The sequence below is a fragment of the Schistocerca cancellata genome, chromosome 6, assembly GCF_023864275.1.
Source record: "Schistocerca cancellata isolate TAMUIC-IGC-003103 chromosome 6, iqSchCanc2.1, whole genome shotgun sequence".
NCBI lineage: Eukaryota > Metazoa > Arthropoda > Insecta > Orthoptera > Acrididae > Schistocerca > Schistocerca cancellata.
In genome coordinates, this window is record NC_064631.1 from 45,863,049 (window position 1) to 45,879,477 (window position 16,429).

The 16,429-nt window shown below is 43.3% G+C and overlaps 1 protein-coding gene across 2 annotated transcripts in view; it reads left to right on the forward strand.

Moving 5' to 3' along the window:
* The window catches only part of LOC126190750 (junctophilin-1), a 960,015-nt gene that overhangs the window by 656,824 nt on the left and 286,762 nt on the right, over positions 1 to 16,429 (forward strand). For both annotated transcript variants that reach the window (XM_049931259.1, XM_049931258.1), the window contains exon 5: positions 5,033 to 5,367. In XM_049931259.1, the coding sequence (XP_049787216.1) occupies positions 5,033 to 5,367 (335 nt within the window). The remainder of the gene's footprint in view (positions 1 to 5,032; positions 5,368 to 16,429) is intronic.

The window sequence follows — 16,429 nt, forward strand, 5'->3', positions numbered from 1 at the left end:
GGCACTCGTTGGGCAACACCGCCCCTGGCAGGCCGCTTGAATGCGAGCGCGCGACGCCCCGATTGGCTAAATTCTACGCTAAATAACTCGGAAACGGAGCAACGTATCGAATTTCTTTCTTAACATTTACGTCTCAGTACAACCTGCCCTGTATCATCCCTACAAGCATTTCACACATTTTCTGACCGCCCTGTGTACCAATATCTCTTCCCCGTTTTCCTATTAGAGTCGCGTATGGTTCGCGGGAAGAAAGATTCCGGTAAGCCTCCATCTGGACTCGAGTCTTCCTAATTTCATCTTCATAATGTTTCCACAAGATATACGTGGGAGGAAGCAATGCATTGCGTCGTGACCCGACAAAACTACAGTCGTTCGGCTGTGACTTTCTTTGACTGCTCTTTGAGATGGCTCATCTGAATTAAACGTGTGAAATGCTCCATGAATGATAAAAAGACATACTTAACTTGATACAGTCCTTTTCCACAGGAGTGCTTCATAATTTACAACTGTCATTGACTATTAAACCATTACTTGGTGTGCTAATTGACAGACTCATCTCTTGAAGTGCAATATTAAACATTTCCCATTTGAGTTCTGCTCAGCTATACTGACTGCTTTATCTGAATTTCCGAACTGGCTCAGAGCGCTTCCTAGCTCGACTCTATATTGACCTCCGTGTGGGGGCGCTGCTATGGTGAGAGGGAGGGCGTGTTTTCTTTAGCCTCTCCAATTCATCGTTAAGTATTGCAGCGAGATATCGCTGATGTCTGTGGTACCGATACGCGTTGCAGACTTCGGTGTGGCGCCACAATATGTGGACGATATAACATATTCGTTGACTCTTCTAGAAGTGTACACACTTGCAATTTTGACAGTAAACCGTAACGTGATGCAGAACGCCTCTCTTGCGGCGTCTGCCACTGGAGTTCACTGAGTATTCCCGTGACACTTTCGCTCTCACTAAATGAACCTGGAACGAAACATGCTGCTCTTGTTTGGAACTTCTCTATTTCCTCTACCAGTCCTATCTGGTACTGACGACCAGTACTCAAGTATTGGTCGAGAGAGTCATTTGTTTGTTGATGGACTACGTTTCCTGGAGATTCCTCTAGTGAATCTCAGTCTGGCACCTGCCGTACCCGCGATTAATTTTATGTGGTCGTTCCGCTTCAGATCGCTCCACACCCATATTTTATCATTCTTTTGCAATTTTGTAATCGTACAATATAGGGTCTTTCTGTTTAATTCGAGTTGGCCGAACACAGCTGCAAAGTTTCCGCTGATGTCTCGGTTCGGTGAGGTTTCTGAATGAGTGTGAACAGTCGTGGAAACAGCGGGTGTTATCAATCTCTAAATGTCATGCCAGATGTTAAAAACTGATACACGTCGAATTTTTTTATGTCCATCACCGCCTCGATCTGCTCAGCTAGTCTTCGAGCACCAGGGCCTCCACTTCTCTCGCAGTTCCCTACTCTTTACAGAGATGGTCTGCCGCTTCGTTCTTCGCCCTCAGAGTCCTTGGTCACACTGGAAGAGTCTACACCACCTAATAATTGGTTCATGTAATGGTGCGTTGTTGCCGTCCACTTATAATTCCTCGGCGTGGATTGTTCTAACGTAGTTCTCCGCCAAATTTAGTAAAACGAATTTCCGCAGGTTATTTGACTTTATAAATCGGATGCGCCGTTTTATTTTGACTCCTCTAGGTGCTTGATTCGTTCCTGTACCAGTACTGCATACATGTGCCTGCAAACAAAGAAATATAGGGAGGATTATAAGTCGTTCCCTCGTTTTAAATTTCCTTAAACTTTTTATTAATGTATATTTACAAATGAAACAAGCTGTAGTTGGTTTCAGGACCACGAAAATGTGTGTAGTATAATCCTACATAAGAGCCTGCATTGTCGAGCAGACGACGTAAACATATAGGAACGTCATCAGCTGATTTCTCACATTTCCGAGGACAACTGTGATCCTCTCCTATAATTTGTCCAGAGTGCGTGGGTTTGTTCGGTACACACAAGGGATAAGGTCGTGACTTCTCGAACGTCATTCGTGGGAACCTCGCCATCGCAGCCAACGTCCTGGCAAGTGTTTATCCGGCCAATCACGAACGATGCAGCTACAATATTCACAACATTCACAACATATTCACAACGTTTTCCGGTTGTGACACCAGTGGTCACACATACTCACTCAGCATCTGGCAGTACCAGTCGCTGTTCATAGTTCTCGCAAAAGGTCCAATGAGACGATTCGAGTCCATACTACACCAAACTGTCAATTTCAGTCGACTTGGTGAATTTTCAGTTGCCATTCCTGGTTTCTGCCCAATAATAGCAGTCGTGTCGACTGACGAATCCTCTAGCTTGAAACGTAGCCTAATCGCTCCAAATAGTGTTCTTGTACAAATATGGCCAATCATTGTACCAAGACAACATAATTTCCCCATATTCCATCCGCCTGTCACAATCTTCCAACTATAACTCCTGGACGTAATGGGGTTTGCAGGATTTCCCGATCAGGTTCTTCTGTAAGACAACACGCACCTTGTCCCTAGTGCTTCCAGTCTCACGCGCTGCCTGAGTTACTGATTTACCAGGACTGTTCGTGAAGATGTTCCTCACTGCCGCTACACTTTCTGGAGATCGCACCACCAAAGGTCGTCGTCCTCGTGGTTTGTCGACAACCGATCCAGTTGCCATTAACTCGTTATGACAATTCCTAATGGTCTTAGCATCAGGAATGGCGTGAGGGCCACGAAGACCCCGCCACCGCTGATGAACAAGGGCAACATATCTTCACGCTTCAAACTGCGAAGCGAGCTGAGCGCGCTCTTGTAAAGTCAACTTTCTTGCCATCTCGTCGTTCACCGTAAGAAGATGCTACGGACGGTTGAGGTATTCGCAGGTGTCCTGTAACGAAACAACAATACGTTCATTAACATACATCAACAATCACAAAACTAAATGATATTTAAAGCTAGGGAGCGATTTCCTCACCCACGTTGTATACAAGTTGCGAAGCTATATACAAGGTGGTCCATTTATCGTGACCGGGCGAAATATCTCACGTAATAAGTGTCAAACGAAAAAACTACAAAGAACGAAACTTATCTAACTTGAAGGGGGAAACCAGATGACGCTATGGTTGGCCCACTAGATGGGGCTGCCATAGGTCAAACGGATATCAACTGCGTTTTTTTAAATAGAAACCCCCATTTTTATTAGATATTCGTGTAGTACGTAAAGAAATATGAATGTTTTAGTTGGACCACTTTTTTCGCGTTGTGGTATATGGCGCTGTAATAGTCACAATCGTACAAGTACGTGGTATCACGTAACATCCCACAGGTGCGGACGGTATTTGCTTCGTGATACATTACCCGTGTTAAAATGGACCGTTTACCAGTTGCGGAAAAGGTCGATATCGTGTTGATGTACGGCTATTGTGATCAAAATGCACAACGGGTGTGTGCTATGTATGCTGCTCGGTATCCTGGACGACATCATCCAAGTGTCCGGACCGTTCGCCGGATAGTTACGTTATTTAAGGAAACAGGAAGTGTTCAGCCACATGTGAAACGTCAACTTCGACTTGCAACAATGATGATGCCCAAGTAGGTGTTTTAGCTGCTGTCGTGGCTAATCTTCACATCAGTAGCAGACAAATTGCACGAGATTCGGGGATCTCAAAAACGTCGGAGTTGAGAACGCTACATCAACATCGATTGCACCCGTACCATATTTCTATGCACCAGGAATTGCATGGCGACGACTTTGAACGTCGTGTAGAGTTCTGCCACTGGGCACAAGAGAAACTACGGGACGATGACAGATTTTTTGCACGCGTTCTATTTAGCGACGAAGCGTACAACGGTAACGTAAACCGGCATAATATGCACTATTGGGCAACGGAAAATCCACGATGGCTGCGACAAGTGGAACATCAGCGACCTTGGCGGGTTAATGTATGGTGCGGCATTATGGGAGGAAGGATAATTGGCCCCCATTTTATCGATGGCAATCAATATGGTGCAATGTATGCTGATTTCCTACGTAATGTTCTACCGATGTTACTACAAGATGTTTCATTGCATGACAGAATGGCGATGTGTTTCCAACATGATGGATGTCCGGCACATAGCTCGCGTGCGGTTGAAGCGGTATTCAGTAGCACATTTCATGACAGGTGGATTGGTCGTCGAAGCACCATACCATTCACCTCACATTCACCGGATCTGACGTCCCCGGATTTCTTTCTGTGGGGAAAGAACAAGGATATTTGCTATCGTGATCCACCGACAACACCTGACAACATGCGTCAGCGCATTGTCAATGCATGTGCGAACATTACGGAAGGCGAACTACTCGCTGTTGAGAGGAATGTCGTTACAGGTATTGCCAAATACATTGAGGTTGACGGACATCATTTTGAGCATTTATTGCATTAATGTGGTATTTACAGGTAATCACGCTGTAACAGCATGCCTTCTCACCGACGATAAGTTCTCAAAGGTACATGTATCACTATGGAACAACCGAAATAAAGTGTTCAAACGTACCTACGCTCTGTATTTTAATTTAAAAAACCCACCTGTTACCAACTGTTCGTCTAAAATTGCGAGATATATGTTTGTGACTATTACAGCGCCATCTATCACAAAGCCAAAAATCGTCGTCCAACTAGAACATTCGTATTTCTTTACGTACTATACGAATATGTAATAAAAAATGGAGGGTCCTATTAAAAAAAACGCATTTGATATCCGTTTTACCTATGGCAGCGCCATCTAGCGGGCCAACCATAGCGCCATCTGGTTTCCCCCTTCAAGCTAGACGAGTTTCGTTCTTTGTAGTTTTTTCCTTTGATGCTTATTTCGTGAGATATTTGGCCCGGTCACGATCAATGGACCACTCTGTATATAGGAATCCCCAAGGAGAAGTAGAGCTTCGCTAACTATTTTTTTGCGTGTGTCCGTCAGTGAAGGGGGATGTAGTTGAGCTGCACAGCTGTTGGTGCTCTGCCGCAGGACGAGCAGCTGGACGCGAGCGTGACGGAGACGTACATGGGCGAGTGGAAGAACGACAAGCGGTCCGGCTTCGGCATCAGCGAGCGGTCGGACGGGCTGCGCTACGAGGGTGAGTGGTTCGCCAACAAGAAGTACGGCTACGGCGTGACGACGCTGCGCGACGGCACCAAGGAGGAGGGCAAGTACAAGAACAACGTGCTCATCACCTCGCAGAAGAAGAAGCACATGTTCCTCATCCGCTCCGCCAAGTTCCGCGAGCGCATCGACGCCGCCGTCAACGCGGCGCAGCGCGCCTCCAAGATAGCCCTCCAGAAGGCGGACATCGCCATCTCCAGGTGAGCCCCCCACTCGCTCACAGCTGGCTCAAGCTTCTTCTCATATTGCCGTCTGCTTTCACTTCTAGAGCGCGCATCTCGTGGTCGTGCGGTAGCGTTCTCGCTTCACACGCCCGGGTTCCCGGGTTCGATTCCCGGCGGGGTCAGGGATTTTCTCTGCATCGTGATGGCTGGGTGTTGTGTGTTGTCCTTAGGTTAGTTAGGTTTAAGTAGTTCTAAGTTCTAGGGGACTGATGACCATAGATGTTAAGTCCCATACTGCTCAGAACCATTTTTTTCACTTCTAGATGCACACTGCTCGCAACTCAAATGGCGACACTGGGAAGAATTTGTTTTACACCGAGGTTAGAGTTGATCCTCCACCTTGGCCCCTAAACATACACTGAAATTTAGAGTTAAGTAATGTGAGATGGGAAATGGCCAAACCTGTGAAGTTCTACACAGTTCGTCCCAGCTCCGTTAAGACTGTGACTATTAAAAATTAAAGTCGTGAATTATGTTCGCAAAATCACTGTGTTTATTCAAAAACACTCTCTCCCTGAATCAATACTCAGTTGAAATTATCTCGAAAGTGCTTTGAAACAGTCACCATAACCCCTTTTTTGTAATTGCATTTAGTCTCGGGGTACAGTTTTCTTGAATGTCCTTAACTGTGTTATAACGATGCACTTTCATTGTCAGCATCAATTTGCGAAACAACAAGAATCGGCTGGAGCCAAATCCAGCGAATGCAGCGGCTGATCCGGGACTGTGATCGCTTTCCTCACCAAAAACTCGTGCACGACCGTTGTTTTCGTGGGCTGGGTCGTTGTCGTGGTGTAGCGACCAGGGACCTGCCTCTTGCTTTTCGGGTCGAATTCGAGGAATTGTCGCCCGCAAACGCAAAGCTTAATTCAGAAGTTGAAGTTGCCTCGCTGCTCCACAGTCGTTTTCCGAAGAGTGTCAGGCCAGGACGCCTGCTGCTGCGATGCTACTGCTTAAGTCTCCTACTGGGCAATTGTTCAAACTTCAAAGATAGTAAAGCCGCAACTCGCCACGCGATGGCACTGCCGTCTGGACTTTCACTCAGTCAGTTCTAACAGAACTGGGACACGCTGTATATTTCCCACAAGGCGACCGTTTCGACAGCCACTGCCTTGGATGCAACTAGTTATTTTTAAATGGAACGGGGTATCACGTAACGTACCAGATAAATAGAGAATTATACGAGAAAATCAGTGTGTCTTTCATTTGAGTACAGCTTTATTCACTCTCGAGTTACATCGCATTTTGTGCAGAACAAGAAAAATGCTGGTGATAACCCGTAAATGCTGCTAGATGTGCTCGACCTGTCGTCCAACACACTGTAAGGTTGTTACTATCCGCTTCAGCCATTCCTCACGGACTTCAACCCACGTATATACCAGTACTGAGCCACATCCAGTAAAAAGCCGCTTTCTGAGTTTAACGACTTTTCTGATCTTCATCGCTTACACCGTAGCCCTCACATGACCAGACAGAGAGAAATCTAATAGCCTTGAGCAGTAGTTATGGAACGGAGAAACGAGCTTTTTCTAAACTACCTTCTTGCTTGGTCGATTACAGTACCTTAGCGTTGTTTCAGTGAATCTCAGCTATGCCCGAAATTTGCTCTCCCATCTGCCGACAGCTCTCCTTTGAGTAGGACATGCTGAGTTTTTACACTCCTGGAAATTGAAATAAGAACACCGTGAATTCATTGTCCCAGGAAGGGGAAACTTTATTGACACATTCCTGGGGTCAGATACATCACATGATCACACTGACAGAACCACAGGCACATAGACACAGGCAACAGAGCATGCACAATGTCGGCACTAGTACAGTGTATATCCACCTTTCGCAGCAATGCAGGCTGCTATTCTCCCATGGAGACGATCGTAGAGATGCTGGATGTAGTCCTGTGGAACGGCTTGCCATGCCATTTCCACCTGGCGCCTCAGTTGGACCAGCGTTCGTGCTGGACGTGCAGATTGCGTGAGACGACGCTTCATCCAGTCCCAAACATGCTCAATGGGGGATAGATCCGGAGATCTTGCTGGCCAGGGTAGTTGACTTACACCTTCTAGAGCACGTTGGGTGGCACGGGATACATGCGGACGTGCATTGTCCTGTTGGAACAGCAAGTTCCCTTGCCGGTCTAGGAATGGTAGAACGATGGGTTCGATGACGGTTTGGATGTACCGTGCACTATTCAGTGTCCCCTCGACGATCACCAGTGGTGTACGGCCAGTGTAGGAGATCGCTCCCCACACCATGATGCCGGGTGTTGGCCCTGTGTGCCTCGGTCGTATGCAGTCCTGATTGTGGCGCTCACCTGCACGGCGCCAAACACGCATACGACCATCATTGGCACCAAGGCAGAAGCGACTCTCATCGCTGAAGACGACACGTCTCCATTCGTCCCTCCATTCACGCCTGTCGCGACACCACTGGAGGCGGGCTGCACGATGTTGGGGCGTGAGCGGAAGACGGCCTAACGGTGTGCGGGACCGTAGCCCAGCTTCATGGAGACGGTTGCGAATGGTCCTCGACGATACCCCAGGAGCAACAGTGTCCCTAATTTGCTGGGAAGTGGCGGTGCGGTCCCCTACGGCACTGCGTAGGATCCTATGGTCTTGGCGTGCATCCGTGCGTCGCTGCGGTCCGGTCCCAGGTCGACGGGCACGTGCACCTTCCGCCGACCACTGGCGACAACATCGATGTACTGTGGAGACCTCACGCCCCACGTGTTGAGCAATTCGGCGGTACGTCCACCCGGCCTCCCGCATGCCCACTATACGCCCTCGCTCAAAGTCCGTCAACTGCACATACGGTTGACGTCCACGCTGTCGCGGCATGCTACCAGTGTTAAAGACTGCGATGGAGCTCCGTATGCCACGGCAAACTGGCTGACACTGACGGCGGCGGTGCACAAATGCTGCGCAACTAGCGCCATTCGACGGCCAACACCGCGGTTCCTGGTGTGTCCGCTGTGCCCTGCGTGTGATCATTGCTTGTACAGCCCTCTCGCAGTGTCCGGAGCAAGTATGGTGGGTCTGACACACCGGTGTCAATGTGTTCTTTTTTCCATTTCCAGGAGTGTATTATGAGGAAATATTAGATTCAGAAACCTGTTACGTCGGGAAGCATTCCGTGCAGTAAATCGGTGTGGACCTGTCTTTTACACCTCAACTATACCTTTCACAAATCACTTACCTCACAAAAATCTCCGTTACTCGAACTACTGCAATACGGCGAGCGCCACTACTGCCAGCTAAATAAAAGATTCAAACTACTGAAGGCACTAACTACTGATAGGGATAGTTAGCAAATGAAAGATTTTAATAGAGAACAAACACTGTATTTACCTTAATATCATCAAAAGTCATAATATATGTAATTTCAAAACTTCCGCCATCTCTCTCCCCACATCCACCACTGCTGGCGGCTCACCTCCAACTGCCCAACGCTACGCGCTGTTAACATCCAGCTGCCCCTCTACAATGGCAGACAACAATGCAAACTAGCCACAGACTGCACACAGCACAGCCAGTGATTTTCATACAGAGCGCTACGTAACGTTGCCAATAAGAAACATAAACTACCTAGCTTACATAGCCCCCATGCTCCCCACAAAAAATTTTACAAATTTTTTTGGCCAGTCGCCAATAATGATTTGATAAAATTTTTTATAATTACACTAACAAAGATATCCAATGCACACACTTATTGATACAATGTTGGTCAAAAGCTAAAATTTTCTCACAACCCATAAAGACAGTCCTGATCATTCATCATAATCGTAATTACAGTTTTTTTTTCACAAAGTCTCATTAGTAAAAAATATTGCACACAGAAGTAGTGGATTTCCATGCAGTCTTGAAGAAGTAGTGGTGTCCTTCCAACGGAAAGACAGTGCTGACTCTTGACATGCTGACAGGTAATGGGCCACAATGGAGCAAACCCACAGCAGAGTCATTCGAAGTTCTGACGAATATTGGTAGGTAGGTCATCACAGAGCAGACCCACTGTAGTCCTGGTAGAGAGTATGGTATTGGTGAGTCATCAAAGGTGTAGACCCACTGCAGTCCTTGTAGAAATTGTGGACAGGCCCACTGTAGTCCTGGTAGAGGTGACGGTATTGGCGGGCCACCAGAGGTGCAGACCCACTGCAGTCCTTGTAGAAATAATGGTATTGGTGGGTCATCAGAGATGCAGACCCACTGTAGTCCTTGTAGAGCTGGCCAGCAGCCATCTGTTGTGACTGTGCGGGTGAACAATCACCATTGAAGAGTCTTGCAGTTAATATAGCAAGTCCATAACCACCACTTGTGCACTCACAAAGTTTTTAGAATTGTCCTTAGAACCAGCAATGCTGTTATCCAGTCCCTCGCTGAATTATTAACACACGTGCAAACACTATCAGTCCCTACTTCACACATATTGCTCATATACTATGACCAACAGAAACGTGTGCAGTGAAATGTAACTTACAAGTTACTTAATTTGATTAACTGGCATCAATTACAATATTATAACATGAGAAGACAATTACAAAGGTACAAAATACATCATTAAAAACATAACAGTACAGGTAACATTTGTAGTACAGGCTTTACAACAGAATAGAAATAAACATATACATCAGTGTTACAGGAATTATGACATAAGTACATACATAAAAGATCAGAAGAACGTTTGAAACATCACCTTCACATGTGAGCAACCAAACAGTATAAATAATGTTTAAACATCTTTACAAAGTAAATAACAGAGTATTAGAAAATGTCTACAACATAGCTCTCATCAGCTAAACACATAAAGACAGGAAAAACACAAATACACAAGGGTACACAACATATAGAGGGATGACACAAAAGGAAAGGACAGGGTTTGTTTTACTGCAGTATTTTGCATGGAGATCTCCCTTTGTTCATCATTATTCGCAAAAGTACTATCTAAGCCTGCTTTCGGTATTCTGTTCACATCCTCTTTCAAAATATTTTTTCTCCACTGTACACTGCCCTTTTTTTTTTGCCAAACCATTTTCTTATAGCTTCTTAATGCATTTCGTCCAATTCATCATAGTCTACCCCCTCTTAAGCTAACTTAAATCTACTGAGCTCAGATGCTAAACTAAGGGACGAGGCAATGCAGCAGCACATAACAAATTATCACAAACAGCAATGCAAAAAATAGAAATGGCAAAGCAAGCAGCATAAATTACAACTAATATAAGGCACTGTGCAGGAAACAAGAAAAACTAGCTTAGAAGAGTAACACAAAGTCAAATTCAGTAACACTATGCCTGGCAAACAGCAGCAGCAAATATAAAAAATATAAAAAAATATAAAACTTATATCTATACATGACAAAGCTCAAGCAGAAAAAATATTACACTAAAATGGCCATGTCTAATACCTATGTCACATCTTAACACTAGCAGATAAGTTAGCAAATCGTAAAGAAATTATTTATGCAATTCCTGTGAAGGGAAATGTCTATTTATGTGCCCTCGTTTTCTTGGAAGTAAATCATACATTTCTTATTGACTGGATCTGTAGGCATAAAATAACTATATTAGTACATATATTAAATTTTATTTTAACCAATGCTGCAGTGCAGCTAGAAACTTGATATTAAACAAAATGTGTAAATAAATACATAAAGCAAGCCATATGGCATTTTTCTCAACTAGCAAGACAATAGCCGTGAAATGTTTCTCATCGTTTCATTAGGCATTTCAGTAAATATCATAAATTACGAGCTCCACAGTATGCTTTCAACAAGGAAATGTTAGTAGCGCGGACAATGGCCTCCCCTTTCTTTTTTTTCTACCTGTGCTTCTGACGAGGCACTCACACTAATGGCTTGTTCTCCAGGCGTCTGACACACCTGGGTGCCCATGACGCATTATGTGCAGGTGGTCACTTAACTTTCTTACGGAAATATTTATGACAGCAGTTTCCGCTACAGTGACAGTCTCATATAAAAATATTTCACAGGTCAAGAATTTGCGTTGCAAATGTGTAGAAACAAAATCCTATGAATATAACATTGTCCAAAAAATTTTCGCCTTAATTGTGATACATTCACGCATTTACACACCTTTCATAACTCTTAAAGTACGACTCTCAGCTTATTGATCATAAACATACCTTAACAGCATAATACACATCGTCGTCTTAATAATAACATCATAACACCTCAGTCAAATCTCAAAATCGTCGTAGCTTCCTCCAATAATTTCAAAACCTAAAAAAAATTCTCTGCTCATGTCAAAAGTGTCATCTGCCTCAAACGTACTTTAAAAATCGTGATCCCATAGAAAATACATCATTCAAAGCTCTCATAGTATCACAATGGTTCTGAAAAAATATGAACAGTTCACAAAGTACAGACAAAATACAATTTCATAAGTGTGAAGTTACCCAACTGTGTAATCACGTAAACATCTGTCACTGACGTAGTAAAAAAAATGTTTATCTCTCAGTTAAATGATCAGATAGGTGTGTAATTTGTGTGTTAGAGAAATATGGTACCGATGTGTAAAGTTGTATAAGCAAATACCATATTAGCTAGGGCTCCTTGTGCTTGCCAAACACATGGTACACAAAGTAGGCGTGTAGCCCCCTTAGGTTTAATGTAATTGTACCCTCAGGTATTACAGATTACAGCAATGGAATGAAATGTATCACGGAAAACTTTCTTTGTAATTCAAAAATCTTAAAAAATAAATGTTTTAAGTACAAAATTAATCACTCAAATACGTGTCCTGTAGCGCTAAATATGCGTCTTGCTGTAAGATAATCTCTGTGGAAGTGTCGTAGTTATCGTCCTCCGAAAGCTAAGTTCTGCAGAAGACAATGTACTTACCTCATGATAAACAAAAGTGAAATGCTTTGCGTATAGATATCTTAGTTATTACGCTTATTGTCGTGGTGAAGAACGTACTGTGCTGTAACGTATTGTTGTGCTACGAAAGAGGCTGTCTCATTGTAGCTATACCACAAAAGTTACTACTAAAACATGTTTTACTTCCCAGAATAATACAGAAAAACTGTGCAGATATGGAACAGAAACACCGCAAACAGATTCTAAGTCTGACAAAGCATACTAGTAATGTAAAGTGAAAAGTTATATGGCAAAGACAAAGTTAAAAGGCAGATTATCTTTCAATAAACGGTTTTACATGTTAAATGTGGTGTAAACCTTTACTCTTCCCAGTACGCAGAGTTTCAACTTCAACGCTATTTCAGCATCGTGAAAGCTTAAGATTGCTTTATATTCATTCAAAAAGTCTACTCCTAGTATAATTTCCGTCGACAATAATGGAACAATAAGAAAGTTCATAGAGAAGCTGTGGCTTTGGCAAAAGAATTCTAAATGGGTTTGTTGGCGTACATCTACACTTTTTCCAAAGATTGCACCTTGTAATTTAATCTTACGTAACGGAAGTGTGGGGCAATCGTTCGATTTGTTGCATTTGCTAAAAGCTGTTTCACTAATTACTGAAATGGGACTGCCAGAGTCAAGTACTGCCGTAAATTTTACGTCATTTACAGTAATGTGAATCACAGGATATGCAATGTTGTTACGTGTTACGTCATGTTCCTGGAGTAAGATGTCCCTAATGTCTTCCATTTTTACATAATTACTAGCTACGGCAGCTGCGTCGTCAGTTTCATAAGTACGTCTTGTGGCTGCCAGCGGTGTGAGTCATTGCCTATTGTCTCTTTGTTGGCGCGCGTCGTTATTGGGATTTGGAGACCTAACTTCTACAAATTCACGTTGTCCAGAGGGCCCAGCTCTGTTAGAAACCCGCCAGTTCTGATGAAATTCACGTCTGTCGTTTTGTCGGTAGTTTACATAGTTTCTTTCTTGTCTGTCACGTGGTGGAGAATTTCTCCCTGAGTCGTAACTGCGTGCTGGACCGTTGCGTCTAAAGTTATTCTGTCTCCCTTGATAATAATTATTTTGGTTCCCATATTGTCTGTTTCTCTGATTGTCTCTGTGATAGTCATTACCGCGGAAAGGTGATCTTTCCCTGTAACTATTACTCTGCCAGTGGTTGTCATATGGGTGGTGTCTGTTTTGGTCACGATTTACATTGTAAGAATAGGTTTGTCGTGGCCATTTATTGTTTCTATCGTCAAGGAATTGTGACGGATGTGACCTGTAGTGATTGTTTTCCTGTTTTCGCATCCCGCGACTGTCTGTGTCAATTTCTAATTCTTGTAAGAGTCCCTGAAAAGCTTCAATGTCGTCTTTGCAACGTCCTGCCAAAATAATATACCGTAAATGTTCAGGTAATTTGATTAAACAAATGCGGATGAGTTCTGAGGGGCTGTATGGGTTTGACAGGTACTGATTCTTGTGCAACATGTCTTCAAAATATTTTACAAGACTGGAAAATTCAGATTGTTCAAAGTGTTTCATCATCATGATGCTATGTTTTACTCGGTCTTGTGTAGCTTGTGACCAATATGCTGAGAGGAACGCATGGTAAAATTCTCCTTCACTGTGACAATCGTGAATGACCGATCGCATTCTTACAGCTGGTTCATTCTCCAAGTAGCCACACATAAATTCTAACCTGTGCTCCAATGACCAGTTGGGAGGAAAACAATGAGAGAATTGATGGAGCCATGCTTGTGGATGAATGTCGTTGCCAGAATTCTTAAATGTTTTGAATTTACGTATAGTAATGAACAGCTTATAGTCAAAATCATCATGTCAGCGAGTCACATATCGGTCATTGTTACGTCGTGTCGGCGGTTCCATCTCAAAATTCGGTGCACCTTGCCAATTCCTTTCATAATTACCGAAATGCCCTGTGTTACTATTTTGTGGCTTTTCCGTATTTCTAAGTTCCTCTTCCCGTATTGGGGCGCGAGTGTCCTCTGAAATATGTAATTCTTGTATTACCTGTGTCAGCTGATCTTGTACTTCCCGGATTTCTCTTTTGTACTGTGTATTGATTTGATTTTGATTTTGTTTGAATTTTCTTATTTGTTCATACTCTTCTGTGTCAGTGAAGGCTACGGGTCTTGGTCATTCAGATCATCATCTACCTTTGCAGATAAGTTAGCGAACTGATCCGAAAGTTCAACTACTTTCTCTGATAGTGAACACATTTCCTCAGTGTGTTTTTCTGAACCAAGTTTCAGAGTGTCCATTTGTGTTGAAATCGTATCTACTGTGTCCTTTAAGTTTTCCTGAGTTTTTGCCAGTTGCGTAACCGAATCGGTAGATGCAACTGAGTCAATTTTAGCCCACAAGGTCTCATGATTTTCATGAACAATGGTTTGCAGTTCTTTTATCGCTGCTTCGTGATTCTGTAATGCATTTTCATGCCGCGAAAAAATAGGCTGAAAATGCTCACAAATCTGTGTTTTTACGTCATTACAGACTTTTTGACATTTCGATTCAATGTTATGTAACTCAGTAGTTAAATCTTCACGTGTTTGTTCAAGTGTGGTGTCTAACTTCCGAAGATTTTGTTCCATTGTGTCTAACTTTTTAAGATTTTGTTCCACTGTGTCTAACTTTTTAAGATTTTGTTCCATTGTGTCTAACTTTTCAAGATTTTGTCCCATTTGTCTCTGATTTTGTTCCATTTGTTGCATTAATTGCAATAATAATGTATTAGTGTCTGGAATCTGTTTCTCTATGCTTTTCGACAGTGAATTTGCACCGGCAACATTCACATTTTGACAGGCAGAAAATGTGTCTTGACTTGTTTGAGAAAACGGTGAGGACCAAAAACCTAAGTCTACAGTATTTGCAGTATTGTGTCCTATCATTTCAGATTCCTGAGGCGAGCTGTTGCCGACCGATCGATCGATAATGCTTCCCTGTTCACTACCTGTTCGACTGTCTACACCATTATTTGCCGCCCGCTCCATATCCCTATGCACAGTTACCAAATTACTACTTCGAATGTCTGTTAATTCTCTACCCAGTGGTGCTGATAAGCTACGCTCGTCGTCACTATTATTTCTCAGTTTACTTTGGAGCCTAGTGTTACGTTTTTCACACGCCATTATTGTGACAATATTTCACACGATAACACAGAAAAACACAATTTGAAGAGCAAAAATAAGAGAACACATTAACATAGCACTGAAAATAATATCTAGTTAATTGCAGCTGCGAAATACTTGGTGCAAATCTACATGCATGCCACAACTGTTTTACTGTGAAACAATGAAAAACTGCAACTACAAAGGAGATTCTCTCTACAATTATGCAATAGCAGTAAACAAAATCTACACTAATTACACAACTACAAGGAAAAAATCAGAAGATTCCAGTGAGGTATCCTAGGCTAAGGGTCGACATATGAAACGTCCCCTTTGAAAAATTGTATACGAGACTGTGCTTAACCTGACACACAATATTATTTAGCGCAACGCAATCTGACTATCAAAGATCCCTGCAAAAGAATGGCCCTGAGTAACATTAAACTATACCTTTCACAAATCACTTACCTCACAAAAATCTCCGTTACTCGAACTACTGCAATACGGCGAGCGCCACTACTGCCAGCTAAATAAAAGATTCAAACTACTGAAGGCACTAACTACTGATAGGGATAGTTAGCAAATGAAAGATTTTAATAGAGAACAAACACTGTATTTACCTTAATATCATCAAAAGTCATAATATATGTAATTTCAAAACTTCCGCCATCTCTCTCCCCACATCCACCACTGCTGGCGGCTCACCTCCAACTGCCCAACGCTACGCGCTGTTAACATCCAGCTGCCCCTCTACAATGGCAGATAACAATGCAAACTAGCCACAGACTGCACACAGCACAGCCAGTGATTTTCATACAGAGCGCTACGTAACGTTGCCAATAAGAAAACATAAACAGCCTAGCTTACAATTCTCCTTCACTATTTCCAACAATTTGCGATTCTGGGGTAACTTTTCGATTCTGCGATTGCAGAAATCACGTGGTCCTCTGGCGAAGAACTCGTCGAGCCATGTTCGGAGAGCATCTTCACCTGGAAAGGTTGTTCGATAGAGAGTGGAAAAGGTGAGAATCCGAGGG